Raw genomic sequence first — 19583 nt, forward strand, 5'->3', positions numbered from 1 at the left:
TTCCCAGACCGGGGCACGAACCCGTGTCCCCTGCATCGGCAGGCGGACTCTCAACCACTGCACCACCAGGGAAGCCCCAGAACCAGTCTTAATAAAAACCAACATGATATGTTAAACTAAATGTAATTACACACTGGGTCACATTATAACTTCAAAGAACTCAGAATGCATTTCTTCTTATCTTTTACTTAAAAAATAATCATGGTTCCATTTCCTGAAACACTTTTTTTCTCTATTTTTTTCTCCAACTGACGCATATGTTTACATGACTTCCTGTTCATTGACACCTAACAAAAGTCACTGCTACCTACAATGTGTTTGTGTTTTCTCTCTCAAATTTGTATTTTCTAATTTCAGGTGTTAATACTTAATGACCTGCTCCTAAGACACACTGAATTTGCTCAGACTGAATCATCCTAAAAGTTTTCTATGACTATGTTGTGACATTTGCATTGGATTTTCAGTCTGGGTAACTTCTCAGCAATTTTCCTCCTACCTTATTAGATTGTTTTTTTAAATTACAAAATTAATGTATATTCATTGTAATGAGACAGAAAATACAGAGTTATAACAAAAGTTAAAATGAAAAAATTAATCTCCTTCCTTCAGTCTCATCTCTCTTAGGTCTCCACTGCTTCGTGTGCAACCTTCCATGTAGTTTCTATGTTTATACCACATAGAAACATATATGTATATAGGGCCCACCCTTCCTTCCTTTCCACCTCCTTTACTACTCCTTTTTTCCTATAGTTTTCCAAATATTAGATCACACTACAAATCAAAGGTCACACAAACTGACGGCCCACATTTGGGGAAAACATTTTGTTGGCAAAACGTTAAGGAATTTAACATGAATGACCTGGACTCATATACCTACACGGTAATAATATTATTGATGTTGCACAGGCCTTCCAATTTAACATGGTCCTTTCCATTCCCTATTATTCATACCTCCACTAATCCACCTTTTTACATTACTGGCCTAACATCTATAAGCATCTGAGTTTATATCCTCCTGATGTTACTTAGCAACTTGCTTTTTGCATTTAACATTATGTCATGGTATTATCAATTAGAATTAACTTCAGCTGCATATAAACGAAAATGCCAAATTACAGTGGCTTAAACCCTAAGGGTTTCTTTTTCTCACATGTAAAATAAGTCTGCAAGTGTGTGGGTCCACAGCTTACATCGTACTTCAGAGTCACAAGGGACCCGAGCTCCCCTTATTTTTCTCCTCCATCTTCCTTGGGACGTGGATTCTAGTCTCAAGGTCAGTTAATCATCCCTAATGGCTAAGGAGCTCTAGTCACTTGATCTGTGTTTCAGGCAGTAAAAAAAGTGGAGGGCAAAAACAAAATGGTCAGCCTCTCCTGAGTCAGCCCTTCTTTAAAGATATTTCCCAGAATTCCCACTCAAATACTTCCACTTAGATCTCATTGGCCATAACTTTGTCATACAGCCACACCTAGCTTCACATGAGGTGGAGAAATGTTGTCTTTTGGCTGGGCACACAGGCACCAGAGTAAAATCCAGGTACTGTTATTAAGGAGAAGATACAAATATCAGTCTCTGCTCCATATCCCTGCAGGTTAACATGGACATATGGAAGAGACTGTGAAGGCCCTCAATATCCAGGCTCCTCTTCTTCTGAGTTAAAAGAAACCTCAGATTTAACCTGGTCGCAGAGGCCCTTGAACTGAAGGCTCTGTTTCTAAATCTTCACATTTTTAAATAATTCTTCATGATCATAATCTTTTCTCCCTCCAACATCAGTACTTTTATTTTTTTAGGATTCACCAAATGGGATTCCTAGGACGAATGTAAACAAATTTTAAGTTTTTTTTGTTTTTCTTTTTTTCAAAAAAAATTAATTTATTTATTATTTATTTTTAGCTGCACTGGGTCTTTGTTGCGGTGCATGGGCTTCTCATTGCGGTGCATGGGCTTCTCGCGCACAGGCTTCAGTAGTTGTGGCTTGCAGGCTTAGTTGCTCTGCAGCATGTGGGATCTTCCCGGACCAGGGCCCGAACCCACGTCCCCTGCATTGGCAGGCGAGTTCTTAACCACTGCGCCACCAGGGAAGCCCAAATTTTAAGTTTTAATAGATGCTGATGGTTAACTGTGTAGGAGGCTGTGACAATTCATTCTCAGGAACAGTGTTCAGTTGCATATCCATTTTCCTATACACTTCTCACTGCTGGATATTTTTTTCTCCTTTTAAATGTTGTGAATCATGGGTGAAAAATGATATCTGTCATTGTTTAATTTGTGGTTCCCTTACTACCAGGAATAAAAAGCCTCTTTTCCTATGTTAATTGCCCACTTAAATTTCTTCTGTAGGGAGTTTGTGTTAATACCCTTTGCCAATGTTTCTGTTGGACTATTTGCCTTTTTCTTACCATTTTAACTATGAGAGATGTTAACCTCTGTCATATGTGATGTAACCATTTTCTTCTAATCTCTAAATTCTAAAAAATCTCTAGCCATTGGAAATTTGTTTATGTAACCAAATCTTTCCATGAATGGCGATGGGTTTCTACTTTTACTTAAGTCTCTCCCACCTTGAGCTAATACAAATATTTTCCTGAATTTTTTTCTAATTTTCTAATATACTTAGTTTTTAAAAAAAATACATTTATTTATTTATTTAGGCTGCGTTGGTTTTTTTTTTAACATTTTTATTGGAGTTTAATTGCTTTACAATGGTGTGTTAGTTCCTGCTTTATAACAAAGTGAATCAGCTACACATATACATATATCCCCTATCTCTTCTCTAGTGCGTCTCCTCCCTCCCACCCCTCTAGGCGGTCACAAAGCACTGAGCTGATCTCCCTGTGCTATGCAGCTGCTTCCCACTACCTATCTATTTTACATTTGGTAGTAGATATAAGTCCATGTTACTCTCTCACTTTCTCCCAGCTTACCCTTCCCCCTCCCCATGTCCTCAAGTCCATTCTCCAGTAGGTCTGCATCTTATTCCCGTCTTGCCCCCAGGTTCTTCATGACCATTTTTTGTTTTAGATTCCACATTTATGTGTTAGCATACGGTATTTGTTTTTCTCTTTCTGACTTACTTCACTCTGTATGACAGACTCTAGGTCCATCCACCTCACTACAAATAACTCAATTTCATTTCTTTTTATAGCTGAGTAATATTCCATTGTATATATGTGCCACATCTTCTTTATCCATTCATCTGTCAATGGACACTTAGATTGCTTCCAAGTCCTGGCTATTGTAAATAGAGCTGCAATGAACATTTTGGTACATGACTCTTTTTGAATTATGGTTTTCTCAGGGTATATGCCCAGTAGTGGGATTGCTGGGTCGTATGGTAGTTCTATTTTTAGTTTTTTAAGGAACCTCCATACTGTTTTCCATAGTGGCTGTATCAATTTACATTCCCACCAACAGTGTATGAGGGTTCCCTTTTCTCCACACCCTCTCCAGCATTTATTGTTTGTTATACTTATAGTTTTGTTTTTATTATTCGACTCATTCAGTCAACTATTTGTTGACCACTTATTATGTGCCAGGTCTTCTTCAAATTCTAGTGGGGATGCCTTCTACTTAGGAAAGACGGACAATAATGCAATGAATCAATAAAAAAGCGAGGCATTTCACCAGAGAATTAAAACATGGTGACATGGTAGAGTGAGGCGGGCTATTTCAGATTGAGTGGACAGGAAAAGCTTCTCTGAGGAGATGGGATTCAAACTGATTCAGGAGTAACTACTGTTCTGGGGAGAAGTCCAGTGAGAAGATGCAGGTGGGAATGGCCTTGGGATGTGTGAAGGGCAGGAAGGCGGATGTGGCTAGTGCCTCAGGTTGAGGAGATATGCTGGAGAGGGAGGCAGGTACTGGCAGGCTTAGCAGGCCAACGAGGAGTTTGGATTTTATTCTACACTGAGGACTTGTAGTCCATCTGGACTTTGTTTTTACATGTAATATGGTATGTGTGTGCAGGGAGTCTAACTTTTATTTTCTTTCATATTGAGAGTTATATTTTAAATAAACTATTCATCATTTGCAGGTGGTGGGGTGGGGACTAGGGTGATACCCCACAGACCCTCCCCTCATTTCAAACAAACACTGTACAGGTATCATCATCATATGAAATATACGTTCAATTGAAATTAAACATATAATGAGTCTAATTTGTTTTGTTTTTGTTTTTTTTTGGCCACGCAGCAAGGTATGTGGGATCCTAGTTCCCTGACCAGGGATCCAACCCGTGCCCCCTGCAATGGAAGCGCAGAGTCTTAGCCACTGGACCACCAGGGAAGTCCCCATGAGTATAATATTTTTATCCCAGGGATGTGACCATTGAATAAAATCCTTCTAGAACTACTTTTTAGAAACATGGTAAGGAAGTCATCTCAAAACCCAATTTTAATACTTTATAGTCACACAAAACTTTTGATCAAAAACCATAGCCCTGGGCTTCCCTGGTGGCGCAGTGGTTAAGAATCCGCCTGCCAAGGCAGGGGACATGGGTTCAATCCCTGGTCTGGGAAGATCCCACATGCCACGGAGCAACTGAGCCCGTGCGCCACAACTACTGAGCCTGCGCTCTAGAGCCCGCGATCCACAACTACTGAGCCTGCGCTTTAGAGCCCACGAGCCACAACTACTGAAGCCCATGCGCCTGGAGCCCGTGCTCCACAAGAGAAGCCACCGCAATGAGAAGCCCGTGCACCGCAACGAAGAGTAGCCCCCGCTCGCCGCAACTAGAGAAAGCCCGTGCGCATCAATGAAGACCCAACGCAGCCAAAAAGAAAAACAAACAAATAAATTAATGTAAAAGAAACCCCACCATAGCCCTAGCTGACTGGCCATTTTATGCATTAGACTTGGCTCTGAAAAAATAATTTTGGGCCAATTCTAAAAATCAAACCTACCCACAAAGGGCCAAGATTTGTTACCAATGAAGATATTTAAAGGAATGTGCAACAGGCTCTGAAGGCAAGTTTGAATGAAACCTTCCAAAAATATTTTGCATGATGGTAGCGTTAAAAGAGTAAGCACACAGGCCCCAAAATAAATTCTGTGAAAAGGAGGACCAACTTTTGGATGTTTAGATCTGTATAAGTAATAAGTAAAAGAGTCATTACTTTATAATTCAACCATATTCCTCTTGAGCTGTTCATAAAATCATTTTATAATTTGTAATATGCTTTTTTTTAAATTTAAGCTTTACAACCCTGTGGGTTAGGTATTCCTGCCATTTTTATAGATGAAGAAACAGATTAAATTTAAATTTAAAAAGCTCATACTCGGGCTTCCCTGGTGGCGCAGTGGTTGCGCGTCCGCCTGCCGATGCAGGGGAGCCGGGTTCGCGCCCCGGTCCGGGAGGATCCCACGTGCCGTGGAGCGGCTGGGCCCGTGAGCCATGGCCGCTGAGCCTGCGCGTCCGGAGCCTGTGCTCCGCAACGGGAGAGGCCACAACGGTGAGAGGCCCGCGTACCGCAAAAAAAAAAAAAAAAAGCTCATACTCAACTCAAGTTTCTTGATTCCAAGTTCAGTGTTCTCTCAACATACGAAGTTATCTAGGATCACACAACTTGAGAAAGGAGAAGCCACAGTTCACAGCCATCATCCCCTCTGACCACCAGGCTGCATGGACATCTTTACCATTTATCTATCTGCTTTAATCACTGCTCTCTGTAGATTTGACTGGTCTGCCAACTTGCAATAGTCACCCGTGCAGCAAGTACCTAAGCTGAAATAGTAATGTTTAAAAAAAAATAATAATGTTTAAAAAAATAATGCTTCCCACTTTAAAATAATGGCGATTGAGTGACATGTGAATTTCTTGGGCATTTTAATATTCAGAGACATGTGCTAAATTGGCCTTAAGACACAGGAATGACCTAGGAAATGTCATGGTAACTGGCAACCAGTGTATCAGTCAAAATTAAACAATGCTTGTGGCATTATAACTAAAGAGCCCTGAAAAGGGGTCAGAACTGGGTTTTGGTCTGGACTCTGTTCCCTAGTTTGTCTAAGATACTGGGAAAAATCACTTAAACTTTCTGGGCTTCTGTATCACTTAGGGTTCTTAAATTTGATGCAAGTAATGGGAACTGATTGCTGCTAACTCAGGCAAAAGGGGATTTATTGGAAGGATATTGTAAGACGCACAAATGCTTGAAAGGCTGGGAACTGGGCTTGGAAACTAACAAGAACAAAGCACCTGGTTGACCTGAACTAAAAGGGAAATTAGGGTGCTACCAGGGAGTAATGGATTTAGGGCGGTCAAACAAACTCCACCCATCCACCACTGCTTTCCTTTCCACATCTTACAAGATCATCTCCAAGAGGGCTTCTAGTTCAGACATCCTCTGCTTCTCTGTATTTGGAGAAGGGTGGGCAGGAAGCAGGGGGTGCATATGCAAACAGGGTGGTCAGAAATGCTTTGGCCAGATGTGTCTCCAAAGTACAGACGCTGACAATGTGGCACGTAGGAAGCAGGAAGTAGAAGGGGTCTCGAGCAAGCAAAGCGTTTGGGTAGACGTTATGAGGAACCTCCACAAATGACACTTCTCGTAAGTGTTGCAAGCTTCCAAACACTTGTAACAGTCACAGCCTTATACACGAAGGACAGTCCTGACTACGTGAAAGAAACTGTGGCAGGGTTCCTCACGCCTACGAAATGAGATACAGCACCTAGCACTGACATGAACTTCATATTTGAATGTAATACACAGGTAAACATTAAACAGCCTCTCAAACCAAACATTGAAAACTGACAGACTACAGGTCAGATACAGCCTTCAAAGAATTAGTTACCAACAGATAAAAATATAGATTTCTGACTTTTCTTGAATACAGGGAGGCTTTGGCAACACCAGGCCTACATTTCCACATAGCAACAGTTTTCTACTGTCTTCGGTGGGCTCTCTGCGTTGCCATACCCTCCTCATAGCCCTCTTCACTTATAATGTTGCCTGCCCGGGCTGTGGGAGCATTCTAGTTTCTGAACACTGATGTAACTACTTCCATGACAACCCACCCAAGGCCAGCATTTGGACAGCCATTCTGAGGACCTACCACTATGGGTTTCCCTGAGCGTGAAAACTTCCCTGAGTTCAAGCTCCTAACCTCTGTCCTTGGGACCCCTTAGGTAAGATCCCTTTAGTCCTGACTTACCACCTGTGATGCTGGAAACAACCAATTGCTCTACTGCAACCAAGCCACATCTCCCTCCTGTGTCAGAGCCAATCTTTAGGCATCTGGTCTCCCAAATGACCTTAAATACCTGATGGTGAAAAAAGGAGCAAGGAATCCCCATGTAGCATCTTCTACATGTAGGGAAAAACAAAACAAAACAATGCATCTGAACGAAGAATCACTTCTGTCTTCCTTCTTGGAAGACGATCTCTGAGGAAAGCCTCCCCTGAGGATTATTTATTTTTCTATGAGTAGCTGGGGATGTGCTGGGCACCAGTTGACGGTAATGATGACGACGCCCCTTAGTACTCTCCTTTGCACGTATCCAATCCCATCTGGATGCCGCTACTCCTCACACGTTTCTATCCCTGAATGCCAGCATCATGTATGATATATGACCATTCACTTCACTCTTTACTCTGTGGGATCCATTCCCTACAAAGCAGCCAGAACATTTCCTTGCTTAAGTCTCTTTGATGGCTTCCAGATAGCTTTCAGGCTAAATTTTAAGACACTTAGAGAAGTCTACAAATCCTTGCATCGTTTGATTCTTCCTTCTCTCTCAGGTTTCATCTCCCATTCCGTCTTCCCTGGCTCACTTCACTTTGATCACTTGCATCTTCTTTCAATTTGTGGAAGAAGCCAAGCTCTTTCTCACCTCAGGGCCTTGACTCCTGCTGTTTCCACTTCCTGGAGGGCTCCCCTTCTTCCTCACCCTCTCCTCTATTTCCTACTATCCTCCAGCCCTCAGCTTTTAAATGCCACTTTGTCAGAGAAGTCTCCCCTACCTTCTACCTCCTTCCGATTCTCCCACTTCTCCTCCCCATTTCTCATAGCCCCCTGCTTTCTGGCTTCTATTGCCCTATAACACAATTTGTATGTTTCCCCACTAAACTGTAAACTCTACAGCACAGAGACCTTATCTATTTTATGCCTATGGAATATTTAGGGTCAGCAGGGTCCCTGTCATAATCGAGTGGGTGAGCAATCCTTATCTGCCCAATGAATGAAAAACCTATACCCCATCCCCCGGGCTGGTCTAAATCTTCTGGAGTAATTAGACATCCTTTCTGAGCAAAAATATTTCTATTTCAGTCACATATAAGCACATCCACATGGTTTATCAGAAGGTAAGCCTGGTGGAGAAAAAAGCTATTCACTTTACAGTTTTCCCAGGTTTGGGGGGGGGGGCGGGTCCCATCCCATCACCTGGGAACTCGGTAGAAATGCACATTACCAGGGCCCCCTCCACACCAAATCATCAAGAGAATTCACGGCCCAGCATTCTGTGCTTTAACAAGCCTTCCACGTAATTCTCATGCACACTTTGAGAAGTCTGAAAACCACTGTTCCAGGCTTTCCAGTTTTTAGCTTTTTTTAAAAAAATTAAAATCTTTGGTCCTTAATCTTTGGTTTCATCCCGCAAAAGTAGAACAGTAGAATCTTAAACTACTCCAGAGGGAAATCTTTGTCATCGTCCAAAGCCATCAAAGGTGTATTTGTGTAGAGTATGTTACGAAGACCATATTCTCGGGAGGTCTGCCTTCCTGGTGGGCACAGGCCTGCCCTCCGGAGGGCCTGCAATCTAAACCGTGTTGTAACGCTTGTAACACGCGAGGCTGTAACAACGCACAAGTGTAACTGAAAAAAAAAACGCACAAAGGCAGAAGAGCCACGGCGCAAGCCTTTGTTCAACCCTCCACCGACTGCTCACCCTCGGTCTGATATCGCTCTTTTCCACGCGGAAAAGCAGCCACTCAAGTTAGAAAAAAAGGACGTGTGCCGCTGACAACGTTTTCCATTAGGCCGTTTTCCCCGGGGCACCGGAGAAGATATTCGCGGAGGCGATAGGCGGCCCCATCCCTCCCTCAACCAAGCACAGAAGTAACTGAAACTATCAGCCCCTTCCAGCTTCAGAAGGAGACTTGGAGGCTCAGGCCGACTTCCCCGCCCCTACCTGGACGAACACCCGAAGTGGACTTCCTCACCGTCGGGACCGGAGCGGCGGCCGGAGGCGCACCTCACTGCGCATGCTCTCTCGCCCCGCCCGCCCGAAGCCGGAACGGGGAGCGCTCGCGGCCTGGGCCTGGCCTGGCCGGGGCGTCGGCACCGGCAGCCATCTTGGCTTCCCGGGGAAAGGCGGCGCGAGGGGAAGAAGTTGTAGGGTGGGGGCAGGAGCGAGGAGGAGGGGAGAGGGAGGGGGAGGAGGCCGCGGCGGGGCAGGGCGGGGACTGCCTGCCCGCCCGGGTTGCGGAAGTGGTAGCCGCTGACCGAGCCTGCTGCTCTCTCGCTACTGCTTTGGCTTCCCGGCTCCCCCGCGGACGGAGAGGGCGGCCTGGCCGTGGATGGTCAGATAGCCTCTACCTCTCGCCGCCCATCCCTGGCCCCAACCGGCACGGAGCAGACGGCGGCAGCGGCAGCAGCAGGCGAGGAGGAAGATGGCGGGACGGCTGCCGGCCTGTGTGGTGGACTGTGGCACGGGGTATACAAAACTAGGATATGCTGGAAATACGGAACCACAGTTTATCATCCCTTCCTGTATTGCTATTAAGGAGTCAGCAAAAGTGGTGATCAAGCTCAAAGGAGGGTGAAGAAAGGTGTTGATGACCCAGACTTCTTCACTGGTGATGAAGCAATAGAAAAACCTACATATGCAACGAAGTGGCCAATCCGCCACGGTATAGGGGGCTGATGGGCGGGGGTGGGGAAACTGAGGCGGAGGGAGGAAAATGGCGGGGCCGGCAGGAGGCCGGGAGATGAAAGGTGCGGCGAGTTGCCGCTGCCGGCGGTGTCCACCCCGGCTCCGCCGGCTGGCGAGGGGTGGGGCCCGGAGCCAGGGCCTCCCTCGTCCCTTGCGCTTCACCCTCTGGGAGCCGGGCGGGTGCGCGGGGCCGAGAAGCTCCCGGGGAGCGGCCTCCTCCACCCGACCCCTCCCAGCCCTTCCCCCACCGCGGTGGGCAGCGCCGCCCGCGGAGATGCGGGGACGGTCGCCTCCCCGGGGCCCGCGGTCGCGTTCGGGTGGTCGCGGAGCCCGGCGCGCCCGGCCCTCTTTTCCCCCCGTGCCGCCTCCTGCCCGTGGGTTTGGGCACCGCGGGGCATCGAGCGCGGGGACTGGCCTGGCAGAGGAGCGAGGAAAGAGAAGCGCTCTTGGTAGGTTTTGCAAGATTGCTGTGACAACATTCTGCCCGGGGTGTGGGTGGGGAAAGGGAAGAGTCGGACTCGGAAGATGGGAACCTAGAGCGGGGCTTTCATTTGACCACCTGCCTCCTCTTGCTTTTCGACCCCCGGTCTTTAACATTTCCCACGACGTTCTTACCGGTCAACCAAGTCACAGTTTAATTTGAGGGAAAGATGTCATGTGTTACTTCTCTTGCCTCGAAAAAGTCCCCCAGTGAGCAAGCGCGCTGCAACTTCCTTAGTTTTGTCAAAGCCGCTTCCTGCTTTCAGTCTTTTATACCCTTATAAGGTAGTTTTTCGTTTCCAACCTGAACACATCTTATTAGAATTTTCAAAATTAAACAGTTTTCACATAGGCTGAGTTACTGGTGCTGGGTGTCAGTTTATGGGAACCTAAAAAAAATGTATTTGTGTTCCACGGAGAGAGGGAGGAAGCGCCCAGGAGGGTTAATGTAAGTTGTATACGTTCATTCTGTGACGGTATCTTAAGGCGCGAGGAAGGTGATAGAGTTGTAAAGGGATGTGCTTGCTTTGCAAGGAGTTGTTTATCATACATCTGTAGTGTAGTTTACTCAAATACACGATGGCGTGAAAGTGGTCGTTCCTTTTGTGTTAATAGGCATTTTAGAGAGTTACAGCAGACGTAGAGAATACTGCCTGTATTTTAATGTAGAGTGACTGCTTTACGTTGCAGTATCGGAAGTGTTTTCTTTTGTCCGTGTGTATACCTTGCTGATATATTATTACTTCTCTCATTTCCCAAATACTCCACATTTTTTTGGGGGGGGTTGTTGTGAGAAGTGGACTGCCAGACTTTCCCCCGCCTTTCTACTATTCAGCAAACAAACTACTGTTACTTAAAGGACGGTCTGCTCCTCACTATTTGCTCTCTGTTAACATTTCTCTGTAATCTTCATGCTCATACCTTTATGCAAGTGTGGCGGTTTCTAAAATCCCAGCCGTGCATAGGGAAACAACCGATTTATTAATATGTTAATACAGTAGTAATATAGGAAACACCAGCCTCGTTTAGCCTTGAAACTTCCATGTAGTTTTTCGATGGACAGCTAATTAAAGTTCTTTTTTCTTAATCCAATTTCATTTCCCTGAAGCAGTATTTTTTTCCCCCTCCCTTCTTAGTGCAGCTGGTGAGTAGTTTTATGTGTAGGGTGAGTTTTAAAATTAGATTTGGCAGCCTGACTAACAAAGAATTTTCCAGTATGTTTTGTTAAAGTGAAAAATATTGCTACATAATTAATATTCTGTGCTTTAGTAATCATTGCCTTGTCAGTAAAATTAGTGTAGATAATTGTTGCCCTAATAAATAACATGGTAACATCTTAAGTAGGGTGTTAACTCTTTCTCACTTCATTTTTTTCCCTTTCGCAGTAGTTTTGGTTATTTTTGAATTAGTGTCCTGGGTATTTCATTGAGGTTAACTATCCTTAAGTGACCTCTTTCTGATAGGGCAGCCTTGAATTTAAGACACAGACTGAGTGAGCAGGAGGCGTGGGGGACAAGGGTTCAGTCTATGCTTAAGATATTTTTGTTTTAATATAGCAGTTATTCTTACATTATTACATTAGTTTTATCTCACCGGGAGAGGTTGTTAGCTGGACACTCATGATTTAAATGGAACTGATTAGGATACTTCTCACTTACTTTTACCATCTGTCAGTCTCTGAAATTCCACCTTTAGAGATCCGTTTATTTTGGCTTTCAGAAGGCATTTTGGTCTTTCCTGTTGCCCATTATGCAGTCCTGGAAAGTTACACCTTCAACTTTATTAGCACTTAGAGGATAGCTCATTGAAATTGGACCTGTGATAAGCATCTCTAAATAAGGCCTTAATAGAGAGTTTCATGTTCCAGAATACTGTACGTTCTGAGATGCAAATTGTGCACCTACAATTTTTGTGTTCCTTTGTGCTTTAGAGAATGCATTCATCAATCACAGTTACCCACTTAATATAAGTGAAAAATTATAACTGGAATCAAGTTGCTCATTCCATTTCATTATATAAATTAGGCAAACGGTGACTGAAAAAAGTGGCCATCTGTGAAATTTGGTGGTCTTAGGTAAGAAAAGCTGTAAGAGTTTCGCTACATGAAGCTTAATCCCTAAATTTAAAATTAGAGATCCTCCAGCAAACGTCTTTTATTTCAACATAAGATAAAGAATCACTGGCCCAGATCATAAAATAGATAACTCCTTTTGAAAAGAATTTAGAAAAAAATACTTCTTTCATATTGATACCATGTCTACATACTTTTTTGGTGGGCGATCTGTATTGGAATAGTAATGTAGAATAAAATTTTGGGACAGAGTCTTATTGATAGAGCTGGTTGCTTAAGAACTAAGGTACAGACTCAAATGGGCTACCAGTGGTGAGGAAAACTTTTTTTTTTTTAAAAACATTGTAATGCTTGTAAAGTTAAGATTATCCTAAATTATCTTTTGCATGTTTTCCCTCAGAATTCTTCAATGTTCAAGCCAAATAAAGGAACTCCTTTTGTGCAGAGTTATTATAGCCTTATTGTAGAGCTGTTGGATATATTCAGATCTAGAATGAGTTAAGGAATTTCTCTGAGTTAAACTTCTTAGCAATCTTAAAATGTAAGGATAAATATTTTGTTGGAGTCAGTGGATGAGGAGCTTACATTATTCATCCTGTCAGTCACATTCTAGCTGTTAGTACAGGTAGGATGCTCTTGTTTGAGAGCAGTGGGGAAGAGCTGAGCGGGTGGCAGAAAATATAAGTGGGGAGTTCATGTTTCTTACATGAATTGTGTACATGATATGTAATAACACTATTTCTCCAGTTGTCTGCAAGGGCAGAAACATTCACAGTATCTGGTTGTTACCAAAAAATGTTCATTAAAACTCTTATTCCGTCATGGGTCTTTTTTTTGCATGCTGTTTGCAGTAAGTATAGCACACTTGCTCCTGTTGAGAAGTTAGATTCTTACTTAGTCTTGCCTAAAATATCTTTCTCCTTTCCTTTCCTGCCAATCTCTTCCTGCCTGCCAATTTTGTGTTGGAATATTGACTTTGGATTGGGTGTATATTGAATCTAATGAACTTTTCAGCCTTATTGTAAAAAAGTTCGGAAATTTTACTTTTAAGCACAGAAGGGAAAGATCCACTAGTGGAGGACCTGCTGGTCAGGCTTTTTATTTAACTTATTTAGTCTTGTGACAGCTATTTTTACCTCATATTACAAGTGAGAAAATAGGATCAGAGAATTTAAATTACTCTTTTAATGTCATGTAGGTGGGTTGTGAGAGTTGCTATTTGTATTTAAGGGTTTTTTTTTTTTTTTTTTTTTTTGTATTTAAGCCCTGTGTTCTTTCTGTTACACCATGGGCACTTCTTTTCAGACCTGTGCACGTTGCTTTATTTGTATTAGTGAAGTTAACTCTTTATTCTTTTTTTTTTTTTTTTAATATTATTTATTTTTGGCTGCGTTGGGTCTTTGTTGCTGCGCGTGGGCTTTCTCTAGTTGCGGCGAGCGGGGGCTACTCTTCATTGTTGTGCGCGGGCTTCTCATTGCGGTGGCTTCTCTTGTTGCAGAGCACGGGCTCTAGGCGCGCGGGCTTCAGTAGTTGTGGCTCGCGGGCTCTAGGGCTCAGGCTCAGTAGTTGCGGTGCACAGGCTTAGTTGGTTTGCGGCATGTGGGATCCTCCCGGACCAGAGCTCGAACCCGTGTCCTCTGCATTGGCAGGCAGATTCTTTTTTAAATTTATTTATTTATTTTATTTACTTATTATTTCTGGCTGCTTTGGGTCTTCGTTGCTGCGCGTGGGCCCTCCCTAGCTGCGGCGAGCCGGGGGCCACTCCTCGCAGCCGAGCAAGGGCCTCTCACTGTGGCGGCCTCTCCCCTTGCGGAGCACCGGCTCCAGGCGTGCTGGCCTCAGCAGCCGTGGCACGCAGGCTCAGCAGTTGTGGCTCGCGGGCTCCAGAGTGCAGGCTCAGCAGCTGGCGCACTGGCCCACCTGCCCTGCAGCATGTGGGATGCCCCCGGACCAGGGCTCGAACCCTCGTCCCCCACGTTGGCCAGTGTGCTCCCGACCACTGCGCCACCAGGGAAGCTGTGCCAGGCAGATTCTTAACCACTGCGCCACCAGGGCGGTCCTTCTTAGATGATTTTTAAGCAGTCCTCTCAGCCCCTGTTATGCAGGAATTCTGAAATAGGGTGTTGGCAGTGGGAATGGAGCAGAAGAGATAAATTTGGGAAAGATCGCTTCTTTTGTTTGTACCTGTCTTCTGGCAATTATATTGTTTTGTATGGCTTATTTAGGGTTAGCAAGGGCTTTGTAGTCAGCTGTTTTTGAGTTCAAACTCTACCATTTACTTAGTTGTGTGACCTTGTACACTGCAAACTCTACAGGTCTTAATTTTGTAATTTGGAGATCATAGTGTCTATCTTACGGGGTTTTTGTTTTTTGTTTTTTTGAGATAGTGCATGAAGATGGTTCAGCACAGTGCTTGGTACATAGTAAGAGCTCAGTACAATGCAATTATTACTGTTATCAGTTAGCTCCCTTTTTTATTGAATTGAAAAGTCCTTAAGGAAAGGAACACATTGTCTTGTGCTTATTTTCTTATTTCCTGTGGGCTTTGTCTACCACAGTTCTTTGCTCAGTCAAAATGTTTTTGCTGATTTGAGAGATAGAGGTATAGCTAGGACTTGGCAGTTGTTTCTAGTGTATCGTAAATAGGAATCAATGAAGATTTCCGATTCTGAGTTTGAGTGGGACAATAAGGAGTTGGTTTTAAGAAGCTGAGTAAGATTGGAATTTGGATTAATGATCCATAATTGGAAATGTTCTAGGGGAAGTTAAAAATATAGGAGCTTCAGAAGTGAAGGTGGGGATTTGACAGTAATCATTATAATTTTTAAATTGAAGCTAATAAAATGACAATTTACAGAGAGAACAAAAAGACTGAATATTAATCTTCCTTAAAAAATCTTGGTTATGTGATCTGGCTTCTTGAGCATCACAAAGAGAAGAATGAGTGAGCACTGTGGCTTGAAGTGGTGAGTGATTTCATCCCACTTTGTAGGAGGCAAAGTCCTTAGGAGAGTTTAGCTCAAGGTAGGGCTAAATTTTCCTCCACAGTGTTCCTCCTTGTCCACAGGGCTCCCCCTCCTCCCATGTGGAAACAGCGAAATGCTTGGACTAGGAGCAGAAGTCTGGGGTGGTTCAAATGCACCCTTAGGCAGTATGTTTTCTGAAACAAAATTCCCCTGTAATAAAAGCATTTGAATGCTCTCCTGCAACTCTTTTGGAACTTGTAGCCTCTTTTATGACACTGTGGATCTGTGATAGCCACCAGCATAAGGAGGTAAGCGCAGAATAATAACACTACATTAACATGCTTTATAGCTTACCAAGCACTTATAAATTCATGAATTATTAAGTAATGGTGCAAGGTAAGGTGATGTTATTGGATAAATATTTTAAATTTGGTTCTTCAAAATAGGACGCTGATTAATACTGTTTTTTGTGTTGCTTGTTTTATATCTTTATGTGGGCCTTCATATCATAAAATATATAAAAGGTACCTGTATAACTGATTAACACCAGAGTAGAAAGACAAATAGTATCTTAATTTTTCCAAAGGACTACATTGTGGAATTTTAATGATTTTCTTTCAGAATTTTTTTCAAAACCTTTCCAAACTGTTCATTTAAACACAAGTCATCCTTACATACTCCTTGCAACCAGGAAAGGAACAGCCTTGAATTTGTGTGGTCACATATATTCTTTTTCCCTCCTACTCCTCCTCTCCTCCCTACCCCTAACCCATACCTCAAAGACTATTTTCTTCATCTGTTCTGATGCTGAACATTCCATCTTTAAACATTCTCCTTTAAGGCTTCTTGCCCATTGTGAAAATGCCATACTCTTGCGAAGGATGTCTTTAACACTTTTTCAGTACAGGGTTTAGTGTGAATGAGGGGTTGCTACAAGGAGGGTAAAAGTCTTAAAAAGGGGAACTAGGATGCAGAATACCTTACAGTTTAGGGTTGGGTAAACTGTAAAAATATAAAAATATAAACTATGTTTTTAGTATTGGTCTATGATAAAACCCAAGTGTTTGCTTAAAGTTTTAAAGTTTAGTATAATTAAAATACAGTGCGCTTTTCTTCTGCTTATAAGCGTTTAAAAAATTCAGTTACTTTGAGGCTATTAAAAATAGCGTTTAATGTGTATTTGTGACACACTTTAGTGAATTAAGAGAAGTGCCTAATTACTCACACAGAATTAATGGAGCTGAAAAAGAATTGGAGAAATAATTTAATCCACATCCAGAGTTGAGAAATGTCTTTCAGGAGTGTTTTTTAGGTGTCAGTTGACAGCATTCTTGAATTCTTTTAAGTTTTCTTAGGAGTTCATGTTTATGAGTTATAGTAATTGAAATTTCTTCTTAATAGTCGAAGTAACATGTATGTTTTTTGTAGTTAAAGTAGTCTTGTTTGAGATGTGGTGCAACACATGCATCAGAATTCTTTAGTGTTTCTGTTATAAAAATGCGCAGTATAAGGCACAGATGAAAACCTGTGATTTTATGTTCCAACATAACGTTCGAGACTGTTTTCATAAAATTGATGATCGTTTCACAGAAATGTGCTTTTTAAATTGTTTTAGGCATTTAAATCTTAGATATATTTATTTTAGGTTTTGGATTTCAGTTATTTAAAGACTTATTACATGGAATGTATACAAATCAGCCATTTCAAAGCCTTTTAAGAGTTTAACTGTTTCAGAAACCCTGCGAAGTGGGTATGTACTGTTGTATAATTACCATGTTAAAGATGAGGAAAGTGAGGTATGGTGAGCTTAAGTAACTTGCTTATGTAAATAGTTAAGTAGTAGATATAGAAATTGAGTCCTGAGGCAGTCTGACTCCAGGGCCCACTACTATACTACCCCAACTTGGGATATTATTCAATAAGGGTGGTTAAATTGTTAAATCCAGTTTTCGAAGAGTGTTCAAATTTTAAGCTACATATTTAGAAAAATAAATTTCTACTTTTAGAATTGTTAATTTTTAACAAATATGAACTATATAGGGAGGTCTTTGTGACCAATTCTTTGATTTTATTAACCTGAAACACATGTAAGTTAAATGACATAGAATTATTTATTTAGTCCTTTGAATATTATAAAGACATATATTGTGTCTAGCATGGTAAAACTGACAATTGCTGGTTAATTCAGGACAGCTTAATTAAGGAAATAATGTTTAATTACATACAACTTTAAAATGAAGGTGTACATATTCGTTAAGCTGCAATTTGAGAATAAATAATCGATGCATTAAAAAAGTCATTCCTCACTAATGATTGCATAAAAACGTAGAGATGAAACAGTTGAACCTAGGAATAAAAATAACTTAAGAATATAGGACTATAAAAATAATTTTCATGTTAGACTCAGAGGACTTAGTACACATTTGACATTTGACTCTGCAAATAATGAATATATAGATTAAAGGAAACACATGGCTATTAGAAAGTAGATTTTTTTTTCTAAACGAGAATGAACAAAATTGTTATTTCTGGAGTATATGATGAATTTGGATGCATTTTATTGAAAAGGCACACGTAAGAGCTTATATGTTTCCTGTTTGAAGGTATTTCTTTTAAAACTTTGTTATAATGGTCAAAAAAGGTAGAGGTAATAGCAAAAGAAAGAAGACTTTGGGGGGGCTTTTTTTTCCTACCTTTTCTTGATGAATTTGTTATTTGTATAAAAGACTAGTTGAGAATTTTATTGCTTCCATAATGCCTTTCAAAGGGATGTGCCTTGCTTAAGTTGCCTTAGTGTCAGGAAAGTTATTTTAGAAACGAAACTTTGATTTTTTTAATAAAATGAAACGATTTAAAGTTGAGAGCAAACTCTTGAGAAGTAGAAATGAGACATGTGACTTGTGGTTATATCAAGAAAGACTTGTGGTTATATATGAGAAATTAGCTGCAAACAACAAAATAACTTTAGCTAACATAAGCAAAAAAGGGATTATTGAAGGGATATGATGTAGATCACAAAATTGATGAGAAGGCTGAAGAACCAGGTCCAGAAAAGCAGAGAGAAAGGAAGGTCAGGTATCAAGAGTCTGCTACCAGTCATGCTGCAGGAAGTCTGCAGAATGCTGCAACTAGACACTAGCAATACGAAGTAAATTTTCCTTCACCTATGATTCCAAAAAATTTCATTTTATACCTACCAGAGCATTCACCATACTGTCATAATCATTTGTGTACATGTGAGCTTCCTAAAGGCAAGCAGCATTTCCTATTCATCTTTATGTTCCCCACAATGAAAGTCCTGCAAAAGTATTTATTCATTTGCATAGATGATGCTTACTATTCACTGAAGACCAATTTCTCCAACTATAAACAAATGAAATGCATAAGCTATTTCCTTCTTCTACTTCCTTCCTTCAATACGAAGTCTAAACCATTTCTTCATTTTTTGGTTATTCAGTCAAGATTGAAAGTTCTGACCTAGGCTCAGATTGGCTAGACATAGATCATGTGATATATAGAAGCTGACAGGAGTGGGATGGGTCAGCATCAGTTCCCTCCTTCTATTAAGTGATGTGGGGTTTTGCCTCCTGAGGGTCCCTCAGGATAGGAATGGTGATTCAATTCTGGCAGAAAAAATGAGTGTTCACTGTAGGGGAAAAGATGAGTATGGAGAAGTCAGTTGCCCATTTTTATTTATGTTGCCTTAAATTCCTTATTATTTCATTTTGATAACTGCATGATCCATTACTGACTAGCAATTTGAATTAAAACTTTTTCCAAAAAATTCAGCCTAAACGTGTTGAAAGAGCAGTTTTTTTTTTTTTTTAAGAATAGTGGATGATTGTGTGAATAGTATGGGATTTTAGAACAGAGGTATAATATTCTAGCAATTTGGCATTATGGAGTATTTTGGCAAACAGGACCTATTTGATAATGACAGGCTATTTCTTTAATTTTTTTAAAAAATTTTTATTTTATTTATTTTATTTTTGGCTGCATTGGGTCTTCATTGTTGCACACGGGCTTTCTCTAGTTGCAGCGAGCGGGGGCTACTCTTCCTTGCGGTGCGCAGGCTTCTCATTGTGGTGGCCTCTCTTGTTGCGGAGCACAGGCTCTAGGCGCGCGGGCTTCAGTAGTTGTGACATGCGGGCTTCAGTAGTTGTGGCACGCGGGCTTCAGTAGTTGTGGC

General features: G+C 41.8%; 1 protein-coding gene across 2 annotated transcripts in view; it reads left to right on the forward strand.

Moving 5' to 3' along the window:
- Window positions 1-9388: 9388 nt before the first annotated feature.
- Window positions 9389-19583, forward strand: part of LOC102984528 (actin related protein 3) — a 42326-nt gene continuing 32131 nt past the window's right edge. The window contains exon 1 of one of the 2 annotated variants that reach the window (XM_024114990.3): window positions 9389-9714. In XM_024114990.3, the coding sequence (XP_023970758.1) occupies window positions 9615-9714 (100 nt within the window). In that variant the 5' untranslated portion in view covers window positions 9389-9614. Of the gene's footprint in view, window positions 9715-10238; window positions 10327-19583 lie in introns of those variants that run through there. The other variant, XM_028501033.2, reaches the window with a different exon arrangement.

The sequence above is a fragment of the Physeter macrocephalus genome, chromosome 2, assembly GCF_002837175.3.
Source record: "Physeter macrocephalus isolate SW-GA chromosome 2, ASM283717v5, whole genome shotgun sequence".
In the NCBI taxonomy this organism is placed as follows: Eukaryota; Metazoa; Chordata; class Mammalia; order Artiodactyla; family Physeteridae; genus Physeter; species Physeter macrocephalus.